Raw genomic sequence first — 11,788 nt, 5'->3', positions numbered from 1 at the left:
GCAACTAAATTTAGAGTAGATTACTCATTACTTGGATCCAGTGTAAAACCATAAACTAAATGCATTCTTGTTAATGTTAAAATAAATTGGTAAGACATTGTTAATGTTAAAATAAATTGGTAAGACAATGGCTGATTGGTATTCCTTGATTAATTTAGCATTCAATTATGATATAATGAAGGAAGAGTTGAAACAACTTGCATGACTTTCAGTATAAAAATTCGGTAGCGTATAGCCATGCTCAATTTCAAGATTTATGCATATAACCCTTTTCTTTTAACACATTAGTATATATATGCATGTAAAAAAAAACTTTTCTCATTAGAACTAATATTTGTCCATATAAAAAAAAGATACCAGCCAATGATTAAAAGGTTATTTTATCCAATTAAAAGAGACATATTTAGTAAAAATAAGTTACACTATGATTTCACAATAAATACTTTTTTTCTTTTACTTTTGACATACTTTCCTTAATATTTTTCAAACAATTAAGGAGCTTAATGTAACAAATAAAAGATGTCAATATAATTTAAACCATTGCAAAAGATAGAGTATAAATATTTTTGAAGTAAGCTACTATCGTCACATTATTGCAGCTGGAATAAGTCTCTAGTCCAATGAACTTAGAGAAGCTCATGCCAGAACCAAACATACTAAAACATCTAAGTAAAAAGAACAAGAATCATTCTAGAAAGAAAGATTATAGCTTTGCATGTTTTATAATGACTACTTCCTTTATGGTGTGTATTTGAAATACTTTTTTAACACAATGATTTCCCTTTTTTCGTGAACACTGAGGATTTTGTCTTTGGATAGTAGAAGACAATTGTTGGGAGACGACTGAGCCGTACTTTGTTGGTGTATCATGTTTCTTGTGAGATTGATGTTTCCAATTGGAAAGTAGACAGAGTGTGGAAAGATAAAAGCAGTTTGGTGGGACCGGAAAATGTGGCAGTCCAATTGGAGATAGTGCTTAATATTATGAAAGAATATGATGTTGTCAAGGCAACAAAAAGGCCTGCATTGGTAAAAGGAAAGACAATGTCTACCGTTCTTGAATTGAAACATTCAAATGTCAGACACTCAAAACTCTTCTCATTCTCTCATTTGTCGCCTTTCACTTGTCCACTGGACTCGTGTTGCCAAATGTTGTTCTTTCTTACTTTGTTTTTAATAAATCAACTTGTTTGAACTCTTAATGTCCATGTATATTTATGTTTCATATTCATGGCCTTTCACCAGTCAACATCTCTATCGTTCTCCTTAATTTGTTCGTATTCGTTCATATTTGTCTATTCTTATGAACTTTGTATGCATAGCCGGTTTTAATATGACAAGAACCGGTGGTGTTAGGCTCATTCGTTCAGTTGGTGATGCTTGTTGAAAAAGTCTGATTCTTAAGCTGTTTAAAACCAAAATCAACAAAGGCAAATAACAAAAAAGAGAGAAAACTCAGGTAACCTGTTATTGCTTTGCATGCATATTTAAATGTTTGATGGTTGTTCTGATTATTCTTTTTCAGTTCCTGCTGGTTTTCTAGTTGATAAGCATGATTCGCTTTGAATGTTTCTGATTCTTACCTTTAATAGTGGCGGAGAGGGCATACATAAATGGCTTCATCTTTGGAAGAGCTTCTTGCAGAGGAGGGGTTCAAAGGAATCAGAAGAGTGCCAAGGTCTAGATCCTCCTTCCACTATGGTGCTTCAAGTGAACCTCTTTACTCTATGGAAGGTAGACTTTGTGTATCAAGTGAAAGAATTCGACCGCAGAGACAAAAGTCTGATGCCTCAAGATATCAGATTACAAGTGGGCGTTTGAAAACCGACACTCATACCGCAAAGAACCCAAGATCAAGGGATAATGTTATTTTGAGAGAAGTGGATGAACGGTTGAAGGTTGAAGCCGAGAAAAATTCTTCTGGAGATACTGATTCAAGTGAAGAAGTTCCTACCAAATCGTCAGAATACATGCCAAGGGATGAAATCACTGAGGTGATTGAACAAGACGCTAGCAGATTTGAAGATACTTATTCAAAAGAAGTGTCTTCAAAAGGAGGCAAAGAAAATAATTTCCATGAACTTGTGGAGGAAAAAAAATGGGGGAAAAAGCCTGTCAAGGATGCAAAGGTGCAAAGCAGAAGTTCCAGCATACACACGCGTAGACATTCGAGCGAAACTGGAAAGAAAATAAATCCCCAGAAGAGCTTTGAATACAGCAGCAGGAACAAAAGTAGCAATCTTGCCCTGCAAGTAGCTTCTAGTCTTGCTCTTGATGAAGTAGCTGTTCAAGCCGTAGTTTCCATTCTAAATGGGTATATAAAGCGTTTTCCAAAAGATGAGGATTTTCGGTCTACATTGCATCACAGATGTTTCTCTTCCTTGAATTTTGTTGAACTGAAAGAAGAGAAAATTACTCAGACCAAAGTCATAAGAAGTCTTGAGCAAGCAATTGAGGCCATTGAACAATCCGTGGAGGAACCTGTATCTGCCATGTATCTGAAAAGAACAACGATGCAGCTAAGTATCATTACAGGTTTGAGTTTAAATGATTTGAAATACGAGTGTACGTGTGGGATTCCGAATTATAAGTTGTCAGCATGTGCTCATCTTTACCTCAGTGTGGTATACATGATGCAGAAAAAAAATAAGGTGTCAGCAAAGCATCTCTTGCAAGTGTTTTGTGATTCACCCTTTCAGGCACGGACGATGTTGTTGCCTGAACTGTGGAAACATCTATTTTCTCCACAACTTTCTCATTTGAAGGCATGGTACAAGAAGGAAGAAGGAGTTCTAGTAGACACACCAAACAAAACAAGAAGGCTAAAACTTCTTCAAGAAGTGTATAATGAGCATTTGGATTCTGGAACTCATATATTTGCTGTATATTACAAAGATTGGCTTACTGAAGGAGTGGAATCTCCAACAGTTCCTTCAATTGGCATTCCATCAGTTTCTGTCTCAGGAAGTGAAGAGGGAGGTTCACTTGGTCATTCTTTTGAGTCTGCTAGCTCCATTGACCCATTCTCACCACAGCCAATGGTCAGCAAGAAACTGTATGATTCTATGTTTGGTAGCTTTAGAAGACCAGGAGTTTACCAAGTAAAAGATGTTGAGGATGATGGTAACCAAGACAACTGCGTGAAAGGCTCTTACGGTTCAACATTTGTTAAACAGACATTAACATATGAATCTGAAACTGTTAAATTTACAGATCAAGATATTGAAGGTTTCTCTCAAGGTGTAGCTATTGATACAATCAAACCTGTAAGATATTTCTGTTTTCCGTATATTTTTACCTTGGAAAATCACAAGCAAGGGTTAATTATGTCAGTAGGTAAAGTTATTATTCATTACTATTCTTTGAACAGGGTAAACCAGTTGATTCATTCACTGTTCCTTAACTGAAAACAATTTTACCATAAATTCTTTTAGGTAGTCTCCCTCTCCTGTTTTCATCTCATCCTTTGATCTGCATCACTGTAGTAGATTACTCTTTTATCACGTTACCTCGAGTCCTCTTCAGTACCTTATATACCAAAGTCTGAATAGTATATTTCTGAAATTGTATCATTGGTGTTTTAGTTTGGAATCATTACCTTTGTAGATTTTGAGTCATATAGGTTGAGGAGTGAATCACCGTATATAATTTACAAAAACTGTTTTATTCTTTGAATGGCATTAACATACGTGTTTCTGTTTTTGCTTTACATCTCACTTATGTTATATATCATCGACATGTGACAGCAGAAAGGAAATTCAATGGCAGCTACAGAAGAATGGAGGAAAAGGAATGTCAGTGATGAAATTAATAACTCTTTCCCTATGCAAACTAATTTAAACAATCGCATTGTTGATGCTGTACCATATGAAAAAGCAAATGAACTTGGTCTTAAAAAGGTGAAACATTTGTTTTGGAAATGTGAAGCATAATCTTTCAGTTTTACTACTGTTTCACTGTGTATGTAGTGTTTATGACTTTATACATCTGATCTCCTTCTCTAATTTTTAATCTTTCAAGTGCAGCCAAATAAGACAAGTTATGCTCTTCAAGGTGAGAAAAATCACATGTTTGACTGATGTACCTTCCTTCAGATAGCATATTCTATTAAAAATTGGATTGTACATGAACATATTGGTGCAGGATCAGATTTTCCAAGCACTCCACGGGAATTTATCTGTTCTCTTACTGGAAATCTCTTTGAGGAACCGGTCACCCTAGAGACAGGTCAAACCTTTGAAAGAGAGGCCATCAAAGCATGGTTTGAAAAGGGAAATAGAACATGCCCTGTAACAGGAATTGCTTTGGAATGCATGGCCATTCCATTTACCAACCTTATTTTGAAGCGTTTGATTGATAATTGGAGGTCAGAACGTTTTGATTATCTTCTTGGTCTTGCTTCCCAAAGAGTGGAGAACTCAGAGGATCTCAAGTTGAAAGAAGGGGATGAGGCTGCTGTTTTCAAGTTAGAGAGTCTTTTCTCCTCTTTGAAAGCAGAAGAGAAATCAACTTATGTTAAGCATCTCATGTCTTTAGGATTTCTTCCATTTCTCTTTAGAAGGTTTGAACAGGGAAATGTGGAAGAAAAGTTACAAGTGGTGTCACTCTTGCTAAATTGTATTCAAGTAGACTCTGGTTGCATATATAAGATAGCAAGGAATGTTAACAGAAAGTGTCTTCTTGAGCTTCTTCACAGCACGGAGGTTACCCCAACAACAAATGCAATACTATTCCTTATTGAACTTTTATCAATGAAGAGGTGAACCTTATCAATTTTGTATACTCAATTACATATTTTGATGTAATTGTCTACCATTTCGATGATAGAAACTCCCACTCTTGTCTAAACTTATCTGAATTACAGCAAAAATAGTTTGCAGCAATCTTAAATGTCCAAATTGAGTGTTAAAAATGAATACGTTAAAGGTGTTTAAATTGTTGAACGAAGGTCTAAAATTGGATTTATAACACCTAGCATCATTGTCTTGAGAAGCTAACTGAGTACAAACTTAGAACAACATTGTGCTAAAGGTAAGCAATATTTTACGCTAGAAGTGGTTTAAAAGACTGAAGACAACTAGGATGAATAATTTAAACCACTTGAATAAGAATAATATCGTGCTTTAAATAGTTAAAAAAGAGATTCTATTATGGTTTTGATAACTAATAGGATCATTTTGGCTGGTTATTTATCAGCATATTGTAAATTTCCAGAAAAAAATTGTTAAGGACATTTAATATATACTACCCTTGAAATATTAATTACTCGATTACTTTTTTGTAGGAGAAAGGATGTTACATCATTCATAAGTGGCTTGGCGGGTGAAAAAGTAGTTACTATAATGCATATTCTGCTCATGTACCTCGAGAATTCTTCTCCATTTGAAAAGCCCCTGATTGCTGTCCTTTTGTTACACTTTGATCTGCTGGTATGCTCAAGTAAAGTTACCCCAGTGTTCCTAGTTTAATCCTTTCGTGTCTATTTTCTTGTATAATCATTAGAAATAATCTCAGCTGCTTTAAGATGAAAGGTGAATGAAGTAATCTAACAGAACTAACAAATGACTCCTCTAACTTGACAGGTGAACTTTGGAAGGTAAAGTCAAGAGTTATAACCATTCACTGAAAAATCAACGATTTATATTGATTTTCTTAAATTTTACCTGTGTTTTATCACAATGACTAAATCTTAACAGCTGAATTTCCAATCAAAGATTATAAATCTATGAACTTTACCCTCTAAAGTGCACCCTCTACTTGTCAAAACTTCCCTTATTTCAACACACCTTTTGTATTGAACTAATTGTAGAAATTAAATTAGGAAAAGCAATGAACAGTATTCAGTTTTAGTACATAATTTACTGCCTCTAAATCTGGACATATATAATTGTAGTTGATAACAGCATACTGTAGATTGTGCATTTACATATAAAATGATTACCTTTAATCACTTGTAACGTATAATTTGTGTCTGGAAACTTTTCATTCCATCCTTGTGTTTCAATGCATTTAAGGGATTCTGCTGCATTTGAACTTCTCTGCAACTTCTGTAGGAAAAGATGTAAATAAAGTCAGATATTGGTAATAGAACAATCACTTGGAATATTCATGCTTACTCTCTTCTTATTCAATGTGCTTACCATCACTTGGAATATGCAATCCTAACCTAACCCAAAATCATGCATTTTTCTTCACTATCAACCTTTGCCTCCAATATTTAGCCCTCTTCTGAACTCTTTTGTGCATAATTTTTTCTTAAATTAAGTGATAAAAGAAAATCAGTTTTTGCCTTGCACACTTATAGACTAGAGCAAATTTGCACTGCAGGTTGAGCCGCAAAGGTTTAGCGCATACAGAGAGGTGGCTGTGAATGCCATTGCAGAGGCACTTGATGGCAGCTTAAACGATGAAAAGGCCCGAGAAAAGTGTTGCAGAGCACTTCTAATCTTGTGTGGCCATTTTTCTTCTACCGGAAAGATACCAACCAAGACTAGCATCTTAAAACAAGCAGGTTATAATCATGATGAACGACTCAACATTTCATTGGTAAGACAAAACATTGTTTAACATATGAACGACACAATTAGTATACCTTGTCATTTTCCCAAAAAAATTCAATTGAAACTCAAAAGAACATAGAAAAAGCAAGATGTTACACTTTACACTAGTTAGTCCCCAGTTCAGTGCCTTAATAAACTTTTTGTGCACTGAATGTATCTTGGCTGATAAATCACTGACAATCATAGGAAGATGAAGAGAAAAGGGTTGAAGAGTTGCTAAAGAAGCTGTTAGAGTCGTTGATTGGTGATGGAGAAGGCCCATTTTTGAAGAGCTTATCCAGATGTTTAGATTGTAAGCACATAGATTTGGTGAGGGCGTGTCTAATAACTGTGACATGGTTGAGCTCTTCACTATCTACACTATTTGGTGCTGGATTGCCTCTTCCGTCCTTCTCATTCATCATCTCTCAGTTGAAACGAATCTTGGAAAATGGAGAACTTGAGCTCAGGGCTCTGGCTTCTTTGTCTTTGCTTAATTTCAGTAAAATATCAGGTTCACCATTTTCTGCACCTTTTTTTGTTTAAAATCTTTCCATTTTTGAAATTATTGAAGGCAGTTACGTTTAAGATGTTAAAATGTGATGGAAAAGACATGATAGGCATGGGATGTAATGAAAAATGTTAAATTAGTAAATAGGTCTTTGATTTCCGAATGGATCACTAAAATATTTTTTCATTTGGGTTCTTAAATTAAAAAAATTAGGTTCTAAAAATAACTTTTGTGAAAGCTTTTGCACTTCAAAGTTTTCAAATAACCCTCTGTGTGTGTGGATGCCTATCAAGAATGCCGTTTCTTCTTTCTTAATAATGGAAATGAAATTTCATAAAGTTGTCCTTCTAGGACCTTTCAGTTGAGCTAGACTAGTTAATATTTTACACTACATTTTTGCATAACTATTTGTTGTAGAATCATCTGCCAAGTTCATATCATGCAAGTTCATACCATTTTCCGAATTTCTCATATAATAATTCTTTGTTGTGTTGATTTTAGTTAGATAACCAATTCAACTGCATTGGCGTGCAAATTTGTGTTGTGCTGTTTAAGACATTGTAAATTGTTTTAACAGAATGCAAAACGCTTTTGAAGACTATGGCAGAAGATGTTGCCCCCCTTTTTCATGGACTTGCTGAGATAACATGCACTGCAAAACAACTGCATGCCACTGTTTCTAGAGAGAATTTGTAGTGTTCAAGAAACAGATACTCGTCTCCTCGTTTCTGAAGTTCAAATTTTGATGCAGTTCAGCTTTCTTGTTAGAAAGTTTTTGCTGTATATATGTCTTTGGCAGACTCTTTCCAAAAGAAAATGCCTCCACATGGTTTATTTTTATCTAGAAAAAAATGTAAATGGATCTCCTTAACTTCTTTATGTTTTATCCGACTGGATAACCACATGATTTGTGTTGGTTGTGTAGGGATAGAAAATTTCGAAAATTTGTGAATGAGACATGCTTCACACCATAAAGAATGGTGTCAGAATGATGCATTGTTAAGAGGAGTTGAAAAATGAGTTGGGAATTTATAGTTTGATCCTCTCTCACATGTGGACTGGCTTCAAAGTTCAAAACCATTACATAGAAACAAAGAATGCTTACTATGTTGATTTATATTCTATGAAACATTTTCAGTTGTTCATATTGTAGCTTAAATATAAATGCCAAATGTAAACTGTCTAAACCAAAGCTCTAATATTATCAAGAAAGCACTCATTCCACCTTTATTTTGTGAATTCTTTCCCAAATTGAGATGGTCATGCTTTGTGTCACTCTAAGGAATCATCCTTATTAAAATGACCTAGATAAACAAATGCCTAGAAAAGAAATGAAAAAAATGAAGAACTTAATCAAACTCTACTTATATTTTCCTGCTGGTCCTCTTGGTTTTTATCGTCACCTTCTTCAATCTTGATGCTCTTATACCAGCGAGCACAGAATAAATAGAGCACAAAGTCAAGAGCAGTTAGTATTGCAACGAGGAAGAAAAACCTATCCATGTGTCCCACGTTCAAGTTATTGGGAATCCATCCTGGTTTCTCTCCTCTTTCAGTGACTTCCATGACCATGTACACCAGCATGCTACTCACATAGTTTCCAAGGGAAATTGATGCCATGCAAAGTGAGCTCCCAAAGCTTTTTATGCCATCTGGGGCTTGCCCGTTGAAAAACTCCAACTGACCCACATACATGAAGACTTCTGAAGCACCAACTAGAACATACTGCGGGATTTGCCATAGTATACTCAAAGAACTAGCCTTTTCCCCAGGTATAACTTGCTTCAGTCTTGCAAACTCTGTCACACCAGCTGCAACCATAGAAAGCATTCCAATAATTAGACCAACTCCCATTCTTTGAAGTTCAGTTAGTCCCCCAGGATAGCCACTGAGTTTTCCAACCAGAGGAACTAAGATATAGCGATAAATTCCAGTGCATACAAGGACACTGCAGATATCAAACACTGACATGGTGGCTGCTGGCAAGTGGAATTTTCCAACCTTGTTGTTCATCACATCCCCTTGCTCCACAAAAAGAGAAGCCATTTGTGTAAACACGACCGAATAGATTATAGTACACAGCCAAACTGGTAGCATTCTCATCACACACTTGGCTTCTTCAACTTGAGTTACAGTACAAAGCCGCCAGTGATTCTTGAGATCATCTCTATCTCTCTCCGTTATCGTTGCTGCCTTGTCCATGAATCTGCTCAACATCAACGAACATGAGCCAAGCCAAGGATGTAAAAGTTTCAATTCCACACAACCAAGTACTGAAATGAATACAATAAAAATAGCTGGTTGTTTTCTGTTACCTGAAATCGTTGCTGTGCATAATCTTTCTACTTCCTTTTATGGCAGACTCTGGACCATCAACCTCATAAAGTTGGTCTTCATTGCCTGCTTTAACCTTAAACTTTTTAAAAGCAGCCACAAACACCTGAACTACCCTTATAACCGGATTCCCGTATGCCTTTACATATCTATATTTTCTAAATCCTGCCAAGTATAAAAGAAAAGCAATGATAGCTGAGCCCAAGGATACTAAGAAACCTAGTGTCCACATCCCTGTATCCTCAAAGTATACTAATACAGTGTTGGAGAACAAAGATCCAACGTTGAGGGCAAAGTAAAAATAACCGAAGTAAGCATCTCTGTTTTCCTTGTGGTTTTTCTTCTTCTCATCGAATTGATCTGCGCCAAAGGTTGCTAAGGTGGGTTGGTGCCCTCCATATCCAAATGCCACTAGATATATGGATAAGTAGAACACGCCAACACCCACTGATGATGCTTCCCTGCATTTTGTTTCTTCACTGCCACAACCAGCTGGTTTGATTAAAAATCGCCAAGAAGTCAGGGACAACATCCCCAAGCCCTGTTCATGTTCAACATGCATATTTATAATTTTGTACTATTACTTATTTGTTGGTTATAGTAAGACGTAAGATGAATTCAACACAATACAGTACCAGAATAAAAATGATCTGAAAGATTGAGCAAGTTAAATATCGGCCCCAGTAAGAATCACTGAGAAAAGCTCCAATCAGTGAGAATATGTAAACGGTTCCGGTCCACTTGCTCACATTGTTAGCAGCATCAACAATGTCTTGGCGAAGGACTCGAGTCAGAAACAAAACCAAGTTTACTCCAACTCCAAAGAAAGCTAGTGTGGCCAATGCTTGATTCGCTGCATTCAGTACAATGTCAAACCAAAACATGTTGTATCCAACTTACTTATGTGTTGCCATTCATTTCTGATTTTTCAAAAGTAGAAAGTGGTTTACGAATGAATTAACTCATTATTTTTCAGTACCTAGCAAGATAAATACAGTGTTCCACCCTCCTTTGCTCTCTCTACCATTTGTAGGTGACTGCTCTCTGTGGCCATCATTTTCTCCTGTCACCTGCTTTTAAAAAAAAAAATAAAGAAAGAAAGAAAGCAAGCACATTATACATAAATAAAATAACAAATTTAGTTTACAACTCTTTTTCCATTCAACAAAAGAATTCAGCCTTCCTATCCACCTATCTATGATATTATTGGTATGTGTATTATTTCCCAATTTCAGCTGTGACATGAAATATTTATGCAGATCATAAATTGCTTGTATAATTGCTTTCTACTTAACATCAACACAGAGAACCCATTCACTTTTTTTTTTTAATGAAACCCAAACTAAACCTGATCGACTAAGAATAACTGACCTCGATTGCGTCAACATTGCCGGTGGAGTGCGCAGTGTGTGAATCGGTGATTTCCGGTTCCATCTGCGGCATGAAAAACTCTGTTTAAAACAAGTGAGCACCATTATTGGCATGGACAATGACGGAGGGAGAGAAAACATAATGATTCAAGTCTAGAATATAGGAACAGGTAACACTGAAATGTTGAAACACGTTAAGTTCTACATATAATACAACACACTGCCACAAATTTCTCCCTCAGCTTACTGAGCTGATCAATCAGAATAATACTTATCAACAGTAATAACATAACAAGAAAAAGGTATCATGGATGATAATTTCTGATACAGTGTTACGAGATAGTAATAAAAAGAAAAAGTTGTTGTTGTGCTGTGATGAATAGTAAATAAATAAACAAATAAATAGAAAGTGTAACCTTTTGCGGAACTTGGTGACAGAAATAACGAACTCTTCAGGAATAGTGTCAAATTCCGGTGAAGGGGAAGAGCAAGTAGAAGCTACTAAGGCAAATGTTCCCGGAAAGTCTGCCAGGTTAAAACTTTTTGTCATTTATGGTTCAGAATCAAGGATGTCACTACTTCTTTCTGTATATCTAAACTCTCATGCATACAACTAATACAATCTTTTTTCTTTTCCTAAAATCTCACACTCAAAAGCTGCCTAACAATGATTACCAATACTGCAATGCAGTGACCATGAGGTTGAATGAGCACTGCACTAACCACTTCTTTGTATGCTCAATATATATAAGGAATGAACGAGCGTACTGAAGGTTTAAGATGTAAAATATGATGAATTTGTTGCTGTAAGTAAATCACTATAACTTAGTGATGTTTATCTTAATAACGATTGTAATAACAGTTTTCACTTAAGAACCGGTCTTGTAATATGATTTGATTTCATGTGATTTCGGATTGTGCTTTGCTCACAGCCAAACCTTCACCCTTCTTTTTGTGATTCATTTTCATTAAATAGATTCATAAAATTAAAATACACAATAATTCATGTATTTATTTTTAAATCAGATTGCTTT

The 11,788-nt window shown here is 35.6% G+C and overlaps 2 protein-coding genes across 3 annotated transcripts; one reads left to right on the top strand and one right to left on the bottom strand.

The window, feature by feature from the left end:
- The first annotated feature begins 816 nt into the window (after window positions 1-816).
- On the top strand, window positions 817-8,195 carry LOC114183279 (putative E3 ubiquitin-protein ligase LIN-1). Of its 2 annotated transcripts, none has more exons than XM_028070234.2 (9): window positions 817-1,459; window positions 1,593-3,266; window positions 3,750-3,899; window positions 4,026-4,053; window positions 4,144-4,759; window positions 5,285-5,429; window positions 6,328-6,546; window positions 6,747-7,053; window positions 7,628-8,195. In XM_028070234.2, the coding sequence occupies exons 2-9, from the start codon at window positions 1,614-1,616 to the stop codon at window positions 7,744-7,746; spliced, it is 3,237 nt and encodes a 1,078-aa protein (XP_027926035.2). In that variant the 5' UTR covers window positions 817-1,459; window positions 1,593-1,613; the 3' UTR covers window positions 7,747-8,195. The 2 variants fall into 2 exon arrangements, with proteins under 2 accessions (XP_027926035.2, XP_027926034.2); XM_028070233.2 differs by having other exon boundaries at window positions 3,747-3,899.
- A 134-nt stretch (window positions 8,196-8,329) lies between these two features.
- LOC114185832 (protein NRT1/ PTR FAMILY 7.1-like) lies at window positions 8,330-11,000 on the bottom strand. Its single transcript, XM_085673628.1, has 5 exons — window positions 10,756-11,000; window positions 10,364-10,457; window positions 10,020-10,237; window positions 9,366-9,925; window positions 8,330-9,256 (listed from the first exon to the last, which is right to left on the bottom strand). Exons 1-5 carry the CDS (start codon window positions 10,825-10,827, stop codon window positions 8,404-8,406), a joined length of 1,797 nt encoding a protein of 598 aa, XP_085529754.1. The 5' UTR covers window positions 10,828-11,000; the 3' UTR covers window positions 8,330-8,403.
- Window positions 11,001-11,788: the final 788 nt, after the last annotated feature.

The sequence above is a fragment of the Vigna unguiculata genome, chromosome 5, assembly GCF_037176805.1.
Source record: "Vigna unguiculata cultivar grain cowpea cultivar isolate G323 ecotype 2 chromosome 5, ASM3717680v1, whole genome shotgun sequence".
In the NCBI taxonomy this organism is placed as follows: domain Eukaryota; kingdom Viridiplantae; phylum Streptophyta; class Magnoliopsida; order Fabales; family Fabaceae; genus Vigna; species Vigna unguiculata.
The sequence above is the reverse complement of the archived record's forward strand: the minus strand, read 5'-3'. Positions and strand labels throughout refer to the sequence as shown.